The sequence below is a fragment of the Spinacia oleracea genome, chromosome 6, assembly GCF_020520425.1.
Source record: "Spinacia oleracea cultivar Varoflay chromosome 6, BTI_SOV_V1, whole genome shotgun sequence".
In the NCBI taxonomy this organism is placed as follows: Eukaryota; Viridiplantae; Streptophyta; class Magnoliopsida; order Caryophyllales; family Amaranthaceae; genus Spinacia; species Spinacia oleracea.
The window spans coordinates 114,217,916-114,231,639 of NC_079492.1; the positions used below are offsets into that span (position 1 = coordinate 114,217,916).

Sequence of the window (13,724 nt, forward strand, 5' to 3'; positions counted from 1 at the left end):
AGACGACGACGATTAGCAAAACTTTGGAATTACAGAGCCAAAAACCCCCCTAACCATTGGAACACAACCAAAACAACAATTCTAACCCGAAATTGAAAACTCAACCCTAAACTTAACCTTTACCTTCAAATTAAGGCGGCAGCGCTTTACATTTACCGACAATTAATGGAGGCGACGATTAGGGGAGAGTCAGAATAGTCGAAGTTGCAAACCTAGGGCCGACAACCTCCAAATACAAACGAACAAAATCAGACTCTTGCTTGGTTGAACAGACTAAACTAAGGAACCCTTAGATCCGGTGATTTTCGGTAGAAGAGCGGCGCACTAAGGGGAGGGTGAAGCTTCCTCGAAGAGCTTGATTCCTTCTTCCTCTTAGGTGGTAAAATACAATTTTTAGTTTTTCAGGTGGTAAAAGACATTTTTTGTTTTTTATAGGTGGTAAAAAAAAATTATCCTTATAACAATAGTCATATTTGACTTTGTTGTCCAAAATATATGAACTTTAACGGTATTTTGTCCAAAATTATATTGACTTACAAAATTATGATGCAAAGATTAATGGTCAAAGATATAATTTGATCATGAAAGTCAAATACTACCAATACTTTTTTTTTTTAATAAGGAGTAAATCTTAAGACAATCCAACATAAGTATACTTGTCACACAAATCTCAATAAATAAAATATGTGGGCAGGAGAGAAAAACAATTGAGAGTTTGATGTGGATAAATGTTTATTTAGAAATAACATTAAGGGTGTGTTCTATTCACCTTTAAAAAATAAGTTTCAGGTCCAATAAGTTCAGATAATTCAAATAAGTTCCAATAGGTTCAGATAAGTTCAGATACGTTCCAATAAGTTTCAAATAAATTTAGATAAGTTCCAATAAGTTTCAATAATAATAATAATAATAATAATAATAATATTATTATTATTATTATTATTATTTATATTAATTTTTTTTATTATTACTATTATTTATTTTTATTTTTATTAATAATAATTTGTTATTATAATATTATTGTTATTATTTACTTTTTATTAATTGTTTTCTATTTATTATATATTACGGAGTATTTATTATTTATTACAGAGTATTTATTATTTATTATTTATTATTTATTATTGTTATTATTATTATTATTTATTATTATATTGGTACTATTGTTATTATTATTATTATTATTTATTATTATTATTATTATTATTATTATTATTATTATTATTATGCTTAATAATAAATTCCAATAAATTCATATAAATTCAGGTCAAATAAGTTGAATATAAAGCATTTTAAAAATACTACTCATTCTTGAGATCAAATGAGTTTGAGGAAGTAAATTCGGCATGTTGGAAGTAAATCGTAATGGTACTCCGTTTAACGAAATGATACGTTTTTTTAATGAATGGTACACAAAATGCCCCTGTGATATATTTTGAAATACATTGCAGCATGCCGAAATTCCGCTCGCAATGAGTTTATAATGTTGTTGGCGGTGGTTGTTTGGAAATCAACCAAAATTTCAACTAAATATTTCAACTGTTTTACCACTGCATCAACCTTGAAAACTCCGCACCATATAAATCTCTAAACAGACACGACCTTAATGCGCACTCAATTCTCTCTCTTCCGACGCATCCCCACTTTAAAGTCGAACATCCAACAACACCACCACCACCCCCATCACTCTCGCCACCACCATCACTCTCTCTCCACCATGACTTCTTCCCTAATTCTCCCTTCAGTCACCCTGAAAAAAACTCCATTAAACTGCTCTCAGTCACTTAAAACCCATAATTTTTCAAGCTTTGTTGGGTTTAAAAATGGCGGCATTCTACAAATTAAGCCCCGAAATGATGGAGCTAGAGTTTTTATGAGCGTTTCTGCTAGATCCCCTTCTCAAACTGCTGTTAATGACGCTTTGTTCTCTGATTATAAGCCTTCTTCCGCTTTTCTCTTTCCCGGACAGGTAAACAATTCACCTTTTTTTTTTTTTTTTTTAATCTTTGATTTCGTAATTAATTATGATTTTATTGTTTTCCGTTGGAAATTCACAAATTTGGAATATAAGTAGGTTAAGCTGGAGAAATTTTGAGACTATTGATCCACATTGTTGAATTATGATTGGTTAATTGTTTGTAGTAGTATACAATTAATAGAAGAATTCATGAATGATGATTAGTTTCTTTCGGTTTGTGTTAATATTGGGGGTTGACATTGTTTTCAGGGAGCTCAAGCAGTAGGAATGGGAGCAGAGGCACAGAATGTGCCTGCAGCTGCTGCCTTGTTTAAGAAAGCTAATGACATTCTAGGGTATGCTTAATTCTGATGCTTTTAGCTGCATTTTTTCCCGGGGGGCAGGGGCCGAGTGTAGATTCGCAGTTGTGTTTATCTTTTATTGAAGTTGAAATCAGAGTCTTTGTGTGTATGGTTTGTTTGCTTTATTTCTGGCTTGAACTTGTGTAGCTTTGATCTCTTGGAGATTTGCACCAATGGACCAAAGGAAAAGCTTAATTCAACTGTCCTAAGTCAGGTAATATTATCGTCGTATTCATGATCATTGCTTTTATAGCTACATTGAGCTAAATCTTTACACTTTTACCTAGTGGTAAAATTTGTCTATTGTAAACACAGCCAATTATCTGTAAATATACTTCTGTTAATTAAAAAAATGGTTTTATATTGGTCTCAAGGTAGCACTAATGGTTCAATGGAAAAGTGGTAATAGATCTTAGTTTCCTACTAATTACGAAGTGGTAAACAGCTAATTTTCCTAACTTGCATTATTCTTATACCTAGAAAACATATTTCATGCATTCTGATTTCACTTTAAGGCTCCGTTTGGTAAGGCGTAAAATGTTTTCATTGTAAAATGATTTTCCATGGAAAACATTTTTCAAGGGAAAACACAATTCCAAACTAGTTTTCCTTTGTTTGGTACCTTAACGGAAAATGGGAGAAGATGGTGAAGATAGAGGGGAAGAAAGGAGAGAGAGGTAAGGAGGAAAGAAGGAAAAGTGGTTTCCCTCCATTTCAAATGGAAAAGTGTTTTCCACTTTTGAGGGAGTCATGAAAAATTGTTTTCCACCCCTTACCTAACCACACAACGTAAAATGATTGAAAAGGGGAAAATCGTTTTCCATGAAAACGTTTTACGCCCTACCAAACGGAGCCTAACTCTTAAGTTTCTGTCCGTCTGGAGGTGTTCTTGAGATAACATGTACTCCGTGTTACAGTTGCTCATTGCAATAAGGTGACATGATTCATTACATTATTTCATCTATGCAGCCAGCTATTTATGTTACGAGTTTAGCTGCTGTTGAGATATTGCGCGCTCGTGAGGGAGGCCAACAGATAATTGATTCTGTGGATGTGACATGTGGTTTAAGTTTAGGAGAATACACAGCTCTCGCGTTTGCTGGAGCTTTCAGGTGTGTCGAGTTACTTCATGAGATTATTTTTTGTTCTTGCATATCTCTTTCTTATCAGCTTTTGATATTGAGTAATGTTAGCAGTTCATTTTTCTTATACTTCATGCATAGCCCCCCTATTCTAGAGTTAAATATTCCACGCAATATTTCATGCCAATTGATGGATTGTGTTGCCTGTAGTTGCTATGGTTTCAATATTATGACATCAATTTCATTCTACCTGTGGGTTAATGGAAGACCACATGCACAGTTTTGGTAGTTGAATATTATTTTCCCCCTCGTCTGAAGATATATAGAATGGTGAGATTAAAAAATATTGATGGATCTCATCCTTCAAATGTAATCCTCCATACCCCAGTATCAAGGAAACTGTGGTTGAAATTAGTTCCCATATGGGGCCCAACAGTCTCCAAATTGAAGTTTTATCCTGAATTGCCTAGTTACACTAGACTCTTTGAAACTGCAACTATATTTCTTCCCCCCTTCCAACAGACTAATTTGCATGTCTAGATTTCAGGAATCTTAGATATTTGTGAGTTACTTAATGACATTTCTCTATGAAAGAGAAGATGCTACTTGGATATGCAACTCTAATTGATCAAATCCAATGTATTGAAGCTCTAATCAGCACCAGACTACGTTTTATTTGGTCTATGAGACTATGACTCCATCGATTTCCTAGTCTAATGCCCCTCTTCCCCCCTTGGTTTGACAATGTAATCCCTACTCCTAGTCATCAATTGTTAAGGTTGATCAAATCCTAGTTCCCTAAACACCTAAAATGATTGACAACATTTTTCACTAGCTATTTTATGAACAAAATGCTTGGAAAACGTGAAGCTAAAGAGATGATGATGTGTTAGTCGAGTAAGAAACTCAGAACTCCACAAGAGCGGGAAGGCGGGGGGGGGGGGGGGGATTGTATTTGGAACTTTAAGTTAATTTTTTTTTGCGGAAATTAAACGATAAAGGCAAAGGAACTAAAATAATGCACCATAGAATTGACGAGGAATCTTCTTGAGCTCAATCAAGAAGGAAAAACCTCTACCTCTTCACTATAGGGCAACAACTTTGTTACAACTTATACTATAAAGTATAAACTCAAGTTTCGCACCGTTTTAAATCACAGTGCTGCTCACTCTCTATCTCTCTCAATACAACAACTTAACACTAAGTCTCTTAGAAGTTCACTCAAACCTGTAACCCAAATTTACAACTCAATAAATTTAAAATCTAGTGTTTTATAAAGCTTTAACAATTGTAGAAACAAGGAACTTACTTAGCTATCTGACTCTTTTCAGAAAACTGTTTTCTCTTTCCAAATAAACGCTTTTTTTTGTTGTATTTTACCAAATAAAATCAGCCACTGCCTCGCCATGTTCCTTTAGTTGGAGATAATCGTGGAAGACTAATTCATCATACCATTCAGTAAAATCTGTTTAAAGGGAAATCATGAGTAAAATAAGGACAGTGGAAAATTAATCCTTGGGGACCAAGCTTTTTTGTAAAAACAAACTCAAGGCAGTATTTTACAAAACATAAAATCGATTTATTTTCTTTCACAAAAGTATCTAAAGTATTTTACAAAACCTAAAATCGATTTATTTTCTTCACAATAATAACTAAATTTATTTTTACTGACATCTCCTTTCAAAACATGCTAAGACTCATCTTATTCCATTAGTTCCAAACAATTACTTAAACCTTAAACACTTGAAACAAATCCTAAAAATAAAACTCTTATCTTTAGTATTTATGTTAACACCTCCCCTCAACAACAACAACAACACAACAACAAAACCTTAGTCCCAAAATGATTTGGGGTCGGCTAACATGAATCGTCGTAGGAGATCGTCATTGTCACCAATCAAACCAGAAAGGAGCAGGAAGTATAAAGAAAAACACAAGGAAGAGAATGTGAAATTAAGGAAAGTAGGATAAAAGAAAAAATGTATATATATATATATATATTATAGAAGAAATATTGTAAGAGATAATAAAAAATAAGTAAAATTTAAAATAAATGAATAAGTACAATAAGTACATTTCAAAATAGCATATGAAATTATAAAAATTTGAAAGAATTTTAAAAATAAAATAAAAGTAAAAATAAAAATAAAAATAAAAATAAAGAGAATCAGAAACATTGAAATTGTATTAGTCAAATGAAGTCATCAATGTATATTCTCTCCCTCCACTCTGTCCTATCCAACGCCATATTTTCCTCAATCCCAAGAAAGCTCATATCGTGCTAAATCACCTTCCTCCAAGTTTTCTTAGGTCTTCCCTTACCCCTTGCAATTCTATCCCTTTGCCACCCTTCTATCCTCCTAACTGGGGCATCATTTGATCTTCTGCTTACATGTCCAAACCATCTTAAACGATTTTCCATCATCTTAAATTCAATCGGTGCAACCCCTACTTTCTTACTAATAATCTCATTCCTCAAACGATCATTTCATTTATGCCCACACATCCAACGTAACATGCGCATCTCCGCCACATTCATCTTGTGCACGTGACAATGTTTCACTGCCCAGCATTCCGTGCCGTATAACAAAGCCGGTCGAATTGTCGTGCGGTAAAATTTTCCCTTCAATCTTTGGGGCATGCCTGAATCACATAGGAACCCCGTGGCACCTTTCCACTTCAACCAACCTGTTTGATTCTATGGGCCACATCGCCATCCAATTCTCCATCCTTTTGGATAATAGTTCTTAAATAACAGAACATTTCAGAGCCTTGGACAATTTTCTCATCTAAGGTAATCGCCCCTGTCTCTCTATCTTGACTCCACTAAACTTACACTCCATATATTCCGTCTTGTTTCTACTCAGCCTAAAACCCCGAGATTCCAAAATTTGTCTCCATAACTCCAACTTACTTTCCACTCCTTTTGTTTCATCAATCAACACAATATCATCTGCAAACATCATGCACCGGGGTATACCATCTTGGATTGACCTCGTCAATTCGTCCATGACTATAGCAAAAAGAAACGGGCTAAGTGCGGAACCTTGATGCATTCTAATCGTAATGGGGAATTCTTCGGTCTTACCTACACTAGTTCTCACACTCGTGCTAACTCCTTCATACATGTCCTTGATGATATCAATATATATACTTCCTCGGAATTCCTTTCCTACTTAATGCCCACCAAAGAATTTCTCTTGGTACCTTATCATACGCCTTCTCCAAATCAATGAAAACCATATGTAAATCCTTCTTCTTATCCCGATAATTCTCCATTAGTTGCCTTATAAGATGAATGGCCTCCATAGTCGATCTCCCGGGCATAAAACCAAACTGGTTCTCCGAAATTTTCACAATTCTCCTCAATCTTTGCTCAATAATCCGCTCCCAAAGTTTCATAGTATGACTCATTAGTTTGATTCCTCGGTAGTTGGCACAATCCTGGACATCACCCTTATTCTTGTATAAGGGGATGATAGTACTTTTCCCCCACTCTAATGGCATCCTATTACTTCCCCAAATCTTGTTGAAAAGAGTTGTTAACCATACAACCCCTCTCTCTCCCAGGCATCTCCAGACTTCGATAGGTATACCATCGGGCCCCACTGCCCTCTTGCGTCCCATCTTTTTCAGTGCCATTTCGACTTCTCTCTTTTGAATTCTTCGCATAAAGTCTAGGTTAACCATATCTCGAGGGATATTTGTATCCCCAATATCGCGTCCTTGATCCCCGTTGAACAAGTTATCAAAGTAGAACCTCCATCTATCCTTGATTTCCTTATCTCCCACCAAAACTTTTTGATCAACATCTTTCACACATTTAATCCTCCCGATATCTCGCGTCTTTCTCTCTCTCATTCGAGCAAGCCTATAGATGTCTTTCTCCCCTTCTTTTGTATCCAATCTTGCGTAAAGATCTTGATTCACCTTTGCTCTAGCCTCTCTTACGGCCTTCTTTGCTTCCTTTTTAGCCTCCTTGGACTTCTCGTAGTTCTCAGCACTTCCACATTTTCCCAACTCTTTATAGCACTCTCGTTTGCGCTTTATAGCTTGTTGCACAACTTCGTTCCACCAAGATGTGTCCTTACTTGGTGGCATGATTCCTTTAGATTCCCCTAGGACCTCTTTCGCCACTCCCTTTATGGTGTGCTCCATTCTTGTCCATAATGAGTCTATATCCAAATCCATATCCCCGGCCCAAATACCTTCACTTGCCACCTTTTCCACGAATTTTAGTTGTTGCTCCCCTTGAAGTTTCCACCACTTGATCCTAGGCTCCACTAGTGGTCTTCTCCTCATATAACTTCTACCTCGAAAATCAAGGACCACAAGTTCATGTTGGGTTGCTGTACCCTCACCCGGAATCACCTTACAATTGGTGTAGCACTGTCTCAAAGCATTCCTTACTAAAAAAAAGTCAATCTGACTCGTATTATCTCCACTCCTATAGGTTACTAGATGAGAGTCTATTTTCTCAAACCAAGTGTTCATTATTCCCAAGTCATATGCCAATGCAAAATCCAAAATAGCATTTCCTGCTTCATTCCGCTCCCCATACCCAAAACCACCATGAATGCTTTCAAATCCATCGCGACTCGAGCCTACATGTCCGTTGAGATCCCCGCCAATGATCAGTTTCTCACTTCTAGGGACACGTTGCACCACTTCTTCTAAATCCTCCCAAAATTCTTGTCTAGTTGAAGCATCTATTCCTGCTTGTGGTGCATAGGCACTCACAATAGTTACAACTTCATCCCCTATCACAAGCTTAATACTCATAATTCGATCACTCTTTCGGGACACATCCACTACATCATCAATATATTCTCGGTCAATAAGGATACCTACCCCATTCCTACCCCTAGTTTTTCCCGAATACCCAAGCTTATAACCCCATGGAGCTATTTCTCCTGCAAACATAATATGTTAATTCTCCTCCTTCTCATAACCTCTACTACTTCGACTAATCTCCCTGTCAAAGAACCAATGTTCCAAGTCCCAAAACGCATCCTACTACCCTTACCCTTACCCCTGCCCTCAAAAAAAAAAAGTTAACTCCTTGTGAACCTTCCCTAAAAAAAAAAATGTTAACTCCTTGTGAACCTTCAACTCTATAACGCTTCATAGCAAGTTCCATCACTGGATTTTTGTTTATGTTTGGGGTAGTGGTCCTACTAGATGCGACAGTTGAGAAAACAGTGGGGTAGTGGAGAAACTTGGTTGTTGTTCCATAGTATAGAGGTAGAGGTTTTCCCTTCTTGATTGGGCTCAAGAAGTTTCCTAACTGCATATCTTCTGTCTCACAATCCTTTGGAAATAAAGGTTATTACCCCCCTGAATCTGAAATACAGTTAATTGAGCACTAAGGTGATATTGGTGAGCGAGGCATTCTTTTTGTGCCATATGTTCAACTCTCTCAAGTGTATTTCCCGTTTAGAGAAATTAAGCTTGTTAAGTTGAAAAGTCTAAAAGGTAAAAAATTCCAAGGGCTTCTTCATGTTTGGGATGCTGATATTTTTTTTGTCACTCTCACAAGTTTAGGCTTTGAGATAATTTGTCTTCCTTATTCCTCATTGGTATTCAGGGCCAGCTATTATCTTTTCAACTCTTAGGTGTTTTTCTTTAATCAAGTATGTCTTAATGGAGCTGGGCGAACATAATTCTATCTTTAGGACCTAATGGACTTAATCAGTCTCAAGTTAGTCACCTATTCGTATATGTTGTGAAGTAGAACTCCTCTCTACGCTTCACGTGTTCCTTCATGGGTCTGGTTGGTAAAGCGTATTGACATATTGTGTGGTATAGTCTTTTTCCCTTAACTTATGTCGGCTTCCTCATAGTTAAATTTGTGCTGCTGAGGTGATCCTCCTGGACTCCTAGTCTTTGGTCTAAGTTACAATTTGAACATCTCTAAGAAGTTTGAATGATAAAATTATCGATATCTACTTCATTTCTAGCAACTTCATTCCATTTCTGGCAAATTATCGATGCCAAGTGAGGATCGTCTCAGGTTGAATTGCTGCGGCAAGTTCATCTGTTGAAAAATGTACCATTTTGAAAAGCATGTATGAAAAGGTGTAATTGGCAGTTCACTGCAAAAGCAATCCAAGCTTAGTTAACATTCTTTTAAATGTTAGTGTTACCATGGCCCTGTTTGGCGAGGAGCTTTTAGTTGTTTGTATTAGATGATTTGACTAGCTGTTAGCTACTTATATTAGCTGGTTTGACTAGTGGGTTGAGTTAGTTGTTTGAGTAAAAGTGTTTGGTAAATTAGTTGTTAGCTGTTTAATATGTAAAATAACCATTAAAGATATTGATATACTTTATTGTTGGATACTTTATTTATTAATAATATTAGACAAACAGTTTATTACGTTGATTATTTTCTCTTTATTTTTTGAATAAATATATTAACAAAATTTATTTATTTTAAAAATTATTCTTAATTTAAAAATTTAAATACAAAACTTGCAATTAGAAAAATATTACAAATGAAGCATGATTGCAATAGTTTTCAAGTGATTCGAAGTACTAATATAAAATTTATTACAACAAGAAACGAGTTTAGTAAATAGGGTGAAAGGAAGGAGGCATCAGTAATGTTTTTAAGAGGAAAATAATGTAGCGTGCCAAGGTTGACAAGGGTTATAATTTTAGGCAATATTAGGACAAAGTAGTTATTTTACATTCACTTTCTTAAACCTCTAATTGCCAAAAACTCATGAGCTTTTTTAGAATTAGCTTTTTAACCCCAAAACTCTCTTCTAAGCCTCTCCTAACCAAACACTTCAAATTAGTTTTTCCTAAAGGTCAAACCTCTAATTCACCTCAAAAATATCTTTTTCCCTCAAACCTCTCCTAACCAAACGCCCCCTATATATGAATAATTTGTTTAATTATTCCCCTCATATATTTTTAGGAATTACATGTTGACCGGCACAAGTATTAAGGGATCTTAGTTGAATTTGATATAATAACGATGCAAGTGGGGGTAGTTGACAATGAAACAATAGAAAAAATAGAAGAAAAAAAAGAAGCAAGTGGGGTGTAAAAGTTACCAAAAACATATTCCTCCATCCCAAAATTATAGTCATGTTTGACTAAAAACACAGGTTTTAAGAAAAGTGGAATATAGTGTATGGAAAAGTGGAATATAGTGTATGGGAAAGTGGGAAAATGGAATATAGTGTATGAGAAAGTGGGAAAGTTGAATATGTGTATGGAAAAGTGTAAAAAGAGGAATATAGTGTATGGGAAAGTGGGAAAGTGGGAAAGTGAAATATAGTGTATGGGAAAGTGAGAAAGTAATGTCCAAATAAGGAAACAAATACTATAAATTTGGGACTTCCGAAAATAGAAAAGAGGATTATAATTTGGGACTGAGGGAGTAATTATTTATGATTTAAGTGGGCATGAAGTAGTAAATAATAAATAATTGGGGAGTGAGTGTAAAAGGTACCAAAAATGGAATTGTAACTCCTACAAAAATACTGTCGGAAGTAGTAATTGTAACTCCTAAAAAAAATACGGAGGGAGTATTAATTTTAGTCTCCACTTCAAACTGCTTTATATTTTAGTACGAGTTTGTAATATGCCTTTTCTTTCTTGAACTTGTTTTCTTTCTGAGTTGCTGGTCTTTAGGAAGTAGTCTTTCCAAAATTACAGCTTTTTACATCATTGGAGCCTCAGGGGTCGCTTTTGTTATTTCTTTAACATTGAAGAGTAGGCTCCTGAAACAAGTGTATGAGGTGTTTGTATCAGTTGTATGCCGTCTTAGGAACTTAGTCTTGTAGAAATGCAGAAGGTATGTGTTTTGGCAATGTGATCTGTGTTAGAAACAATTTTTTTAAGGAGTGGAAAGTTAATTTTACGGTGAAGTATGAGTATTGAACTCACTATTTTATTTGTGTTTGCCTTGTAATTGTTGAAGCTTCGAGGACGGGCTTAAGCTGGTTAAGCTAAGGGGTGAAGCTATGCAGGTAAAAATTGCATAATTAGCTGATATATGTGGCAGTGATTATGAAAGAATGAATTAAGTGGTGATTTTACCAGCTTTCTGTTTATAGGCAGCCTCTGATGCTGCACAAAGTGCAATGGTTAGTGTCATTGGCCTGGATGCTGAGAAGGTTCAAAGCCTTTGTGATGCTGCAAACGAAGAAGTTTCAGAAGACGAGAGGGTTCAGATTGCAAATTTTCTTTGCCCGGTAAACATCTCCAAGACCCATGTTTTGTGCCTACTCAATTGATTCCCTTGAATGTAAAATATAAAAAGTGAGTCTTACTTGGGCAGGGAAACTATGCAGTATCTGGAGGTGTAAAAGGAATTGAGGCAGTAGAAGCCAAGGCAAAATCCTTCAAGGCTCGGATGACGGTATTCTTCTTTTGAGAAATGACAGTTTTATAATGTGCAGTTGTGTGTGTTGTTTTTGCCTACCTAAAACACCTGTAAGAACATGATAGATGGATAATTTGATATTAATCTACAACCTTCATTCAGGTGCGATTGGCAGTGGCTGGTGCTTTCCACACCAGATTCATGGAACCAGCAGTTTCTAGATTAGAAGCTGCACTTGCAACTACACAGATCAGGACACCACGGATTCCTGTCATATCAAATGTCGATGTGCAGGCTCATGCAGACCCTGATACGATTAAGAAGATATTGGCACAACAGGTAAACTAGTCGATACCATATCTTAATCCATTCTCAGAAATATCCAATTGTTGTATACTTGTTCAAAAACAGTTACCAAAAAACACTTTTTTTTTAAAAAAAAACATAGATTTACTGACACCAGACTTAATATGCAATAGGTGACATCTCCTGTTCAATGGGAAACAACATTGAAAACTCTTCTAGACAAAGGCTTGAATAAGAGCTACGAATTGGGACCTGGAAAGGTAAGCCGGCACCTAAAGCCATATAGATGAAAGTTTTATTTTTCTTATTTTGATACGTTCAACTCACATGTTTTCATTTTCATTAAATCAGGTCATTGCAGGCATCATGAAGAGAATCAACAAAGCTGCCGAGATTGAGAACATCAGTGCATGAAAGAAATGAAGCATCACGTAAAATACTTTGTACCAGTCTTAGGCTTAGACACATTTGCGAGAGTAGATTGCTATTTTTTTTTTGAGCCAATTAAGATTTAGTTTTAACCTGTTGTAAACTTGTAATAAACAATTATTCGTGTTTGGAATGCAATAATAATATATGGGAGAGTTAAAATTAGCCTCAGATAAATAAAGGGAACACCCAAATTCAGATGATCAAATTACAAACCCAACCAAACTTCAAGCATGCAAATATGCAATACATCACTGCGCGCACATCAAGCAGTAGAATTGGGTGGACGGCGGAGACGTTGGAGCTGATGACTCCAGCGATCCTCTGGAAAGTCGCGAACCCAATCAGGTGGCATTCCAGAGAAGGAAACACCACGCATTGCTTCCATCACTCTCACCGCGTTGTCAGACGACAATGGCGCGTTTCTCCGGCTCTCATCTTCCTCGAATGCTCTCGTCATTGCACTAACCATATCCACTCCCCTCCTCTCTTCATCCTCTTCTTCACTTTCTCTATCCTCCTCATTTTCACTCAGATTCAGTGACATCACCCCATTCTCAGCTGCACCAAAGTGATCATGACCGTTGATTAGGGTGCTGCTGTGCTGAATTACTTCATCAGACTGATCATGATATCCGTTGATATTCAAATTATTCGTATCGCCATCTTCGTTGCCGTCTACCGAAGAGATCGGCTGGTAGTAATCGGCAATATCATCGGAGTTTGTGTCGGAATCACTGTCTTCGGCGTTGTCTGCAAACGACGTCGTTAGGTTAACATTATAAGATCTGGTACGATGTTAATCCATGTAACTAATCAAAAAAGGGAAAATTTAGGAGAGAGAAAGTTGAAAGAGGAATTGGTAATCACCTACCTGTAATCGAATCGATCCTGGAAATGGATGCAGCATTCATCGTTGTTTATTTTTCAGATGTTGAAGAAAGAGGAAATGTAAGAAGTTCAAAGGCTGAAAGCTAGTGAAGAAAAATGATAGCCTGTGGGAGTTGTTGATGGAGAAAAAGGGGGAAAAAAGCCGCAAAGGCCAACACAATTAATTGGCAAAAAAGTATGCACCAGCCGGGAATCGAACCCGGGTCTGTACCGTGGCAGGGTACTATTCTACCACTAGACCACTGGTGCTTCGTAATAATATGATCAGTTATTATTAAAATGTATACCTTTGTTCATATTTTTTTTTTTATGAAGGAAAAGTTAACAACGTTAAAAGTCCCTAGCTTGACTGCTTGAAA

At 36.2% G+C, this 13,724-nt stretch overlaps 2 protein-coding genes and 1 non-coding gene across 3 annotated transcripts; 1 reads left to right on the forward strand and 2 right to left on the reverse strand.

Moving 5' to 3' along the window:
• The first annotated feature begins 1,562 nt into the window (after nucleotides 1–1,562).
• On the forward strand, nucleotides 1,563–12,639 carry LOC110775459 (uncharacterized). Its single transcript, XM_021980064.2, has 10 exons — nucleotides 1,563–1,969; nucleotides 2,228–2,313; nucleotides 2,467–2,533; nucleotides 3,289–3,431; nucleotides 11,335–11,383; nucleotides 11,471–11,608; nucleotides 11,695–11,775; nucleotides 11,902–12,078; nucleotides 12,219–12,305; nucleotides 12,397–12,639. The coding sequence occupies exons 1-10, from the start codon at nucleotides 1,607–1,609 to the stop codon at nucleotides 12,457–12,459; spliced, it is 1,254 nt and encodes a 417-aa protein (XP_021835756.1). The 5' UTR covers nucleotides 1,563–1,606; the 3' UTR covers nucleotides 12,460–12,639.
• On the reverse strand, nucleotides 12,621–13,553 carry LOC110775460 (uncharacterized). The gene is made up of 2 exons (XM_021980065.2): nucleotides 13,349–13,553; nucleotides 12,621–13,227 (listed from the first exon to the last, which is right to left on the reverse strand). The coding sequence occupies exons 1-2, from the start codon at nucleotides 13,386–13,388 to the stop codon at nucleotides 12,740–12,742; spliced, it is 528 nt and encodes a 175-aa protein (XP_021835757.1). The 5' UTR covers nucleotides 13,389–13,553; the 3' UTR covers nucleotides 12,621–12,739.
• Nucleotides 13,544–13,614, reverse strand: TRNAG-GCC (transfer RNA glycine (anticodon GCC)). Its single transcript has one exon. It is a non-coding gene; the product is annotated as a tRNA-Gly (tRNA).
• Between the last annotated feature and the right edge of the window lie 110 nt (nucleotides 13,615–13,724).

Coding starts and splice junctions, on each gene's coding strand:
- LOC110775459 (XM_021980064.2), top strand. CDS start 1,607: ATGCGCACTCAATTCTCTCTCTTCCGACGCATCCCCACTTTAAAGTCG. Junction 2,534..3,288: donor ATTCAACTGTCCTAAGTCAG/GTAATATTATCG, acceptor TCATCTATGCAG/CCAGCTATTTATGTTACGAG. Junction 12,079..12,218: donor AGAAGATATTGGCACAACAG/GTAAACTAGTCG, acceptor AATATGCAATAG/GTGACATCTCCTGTTCAATG.
- LOC110775460 (XM_021980065.2), bottom strand. CDS start 13,388: ATGAATGCTGCATCCATTTCCAGGATCGATTCGATTACAG. Junction 13,228..13,348: donor CAGGATCGATTCGATTACAG/GTAGGTGATTAC, acceptor CGTCGTTTGCAG/ACAACGCCGAAGACAGTGAT.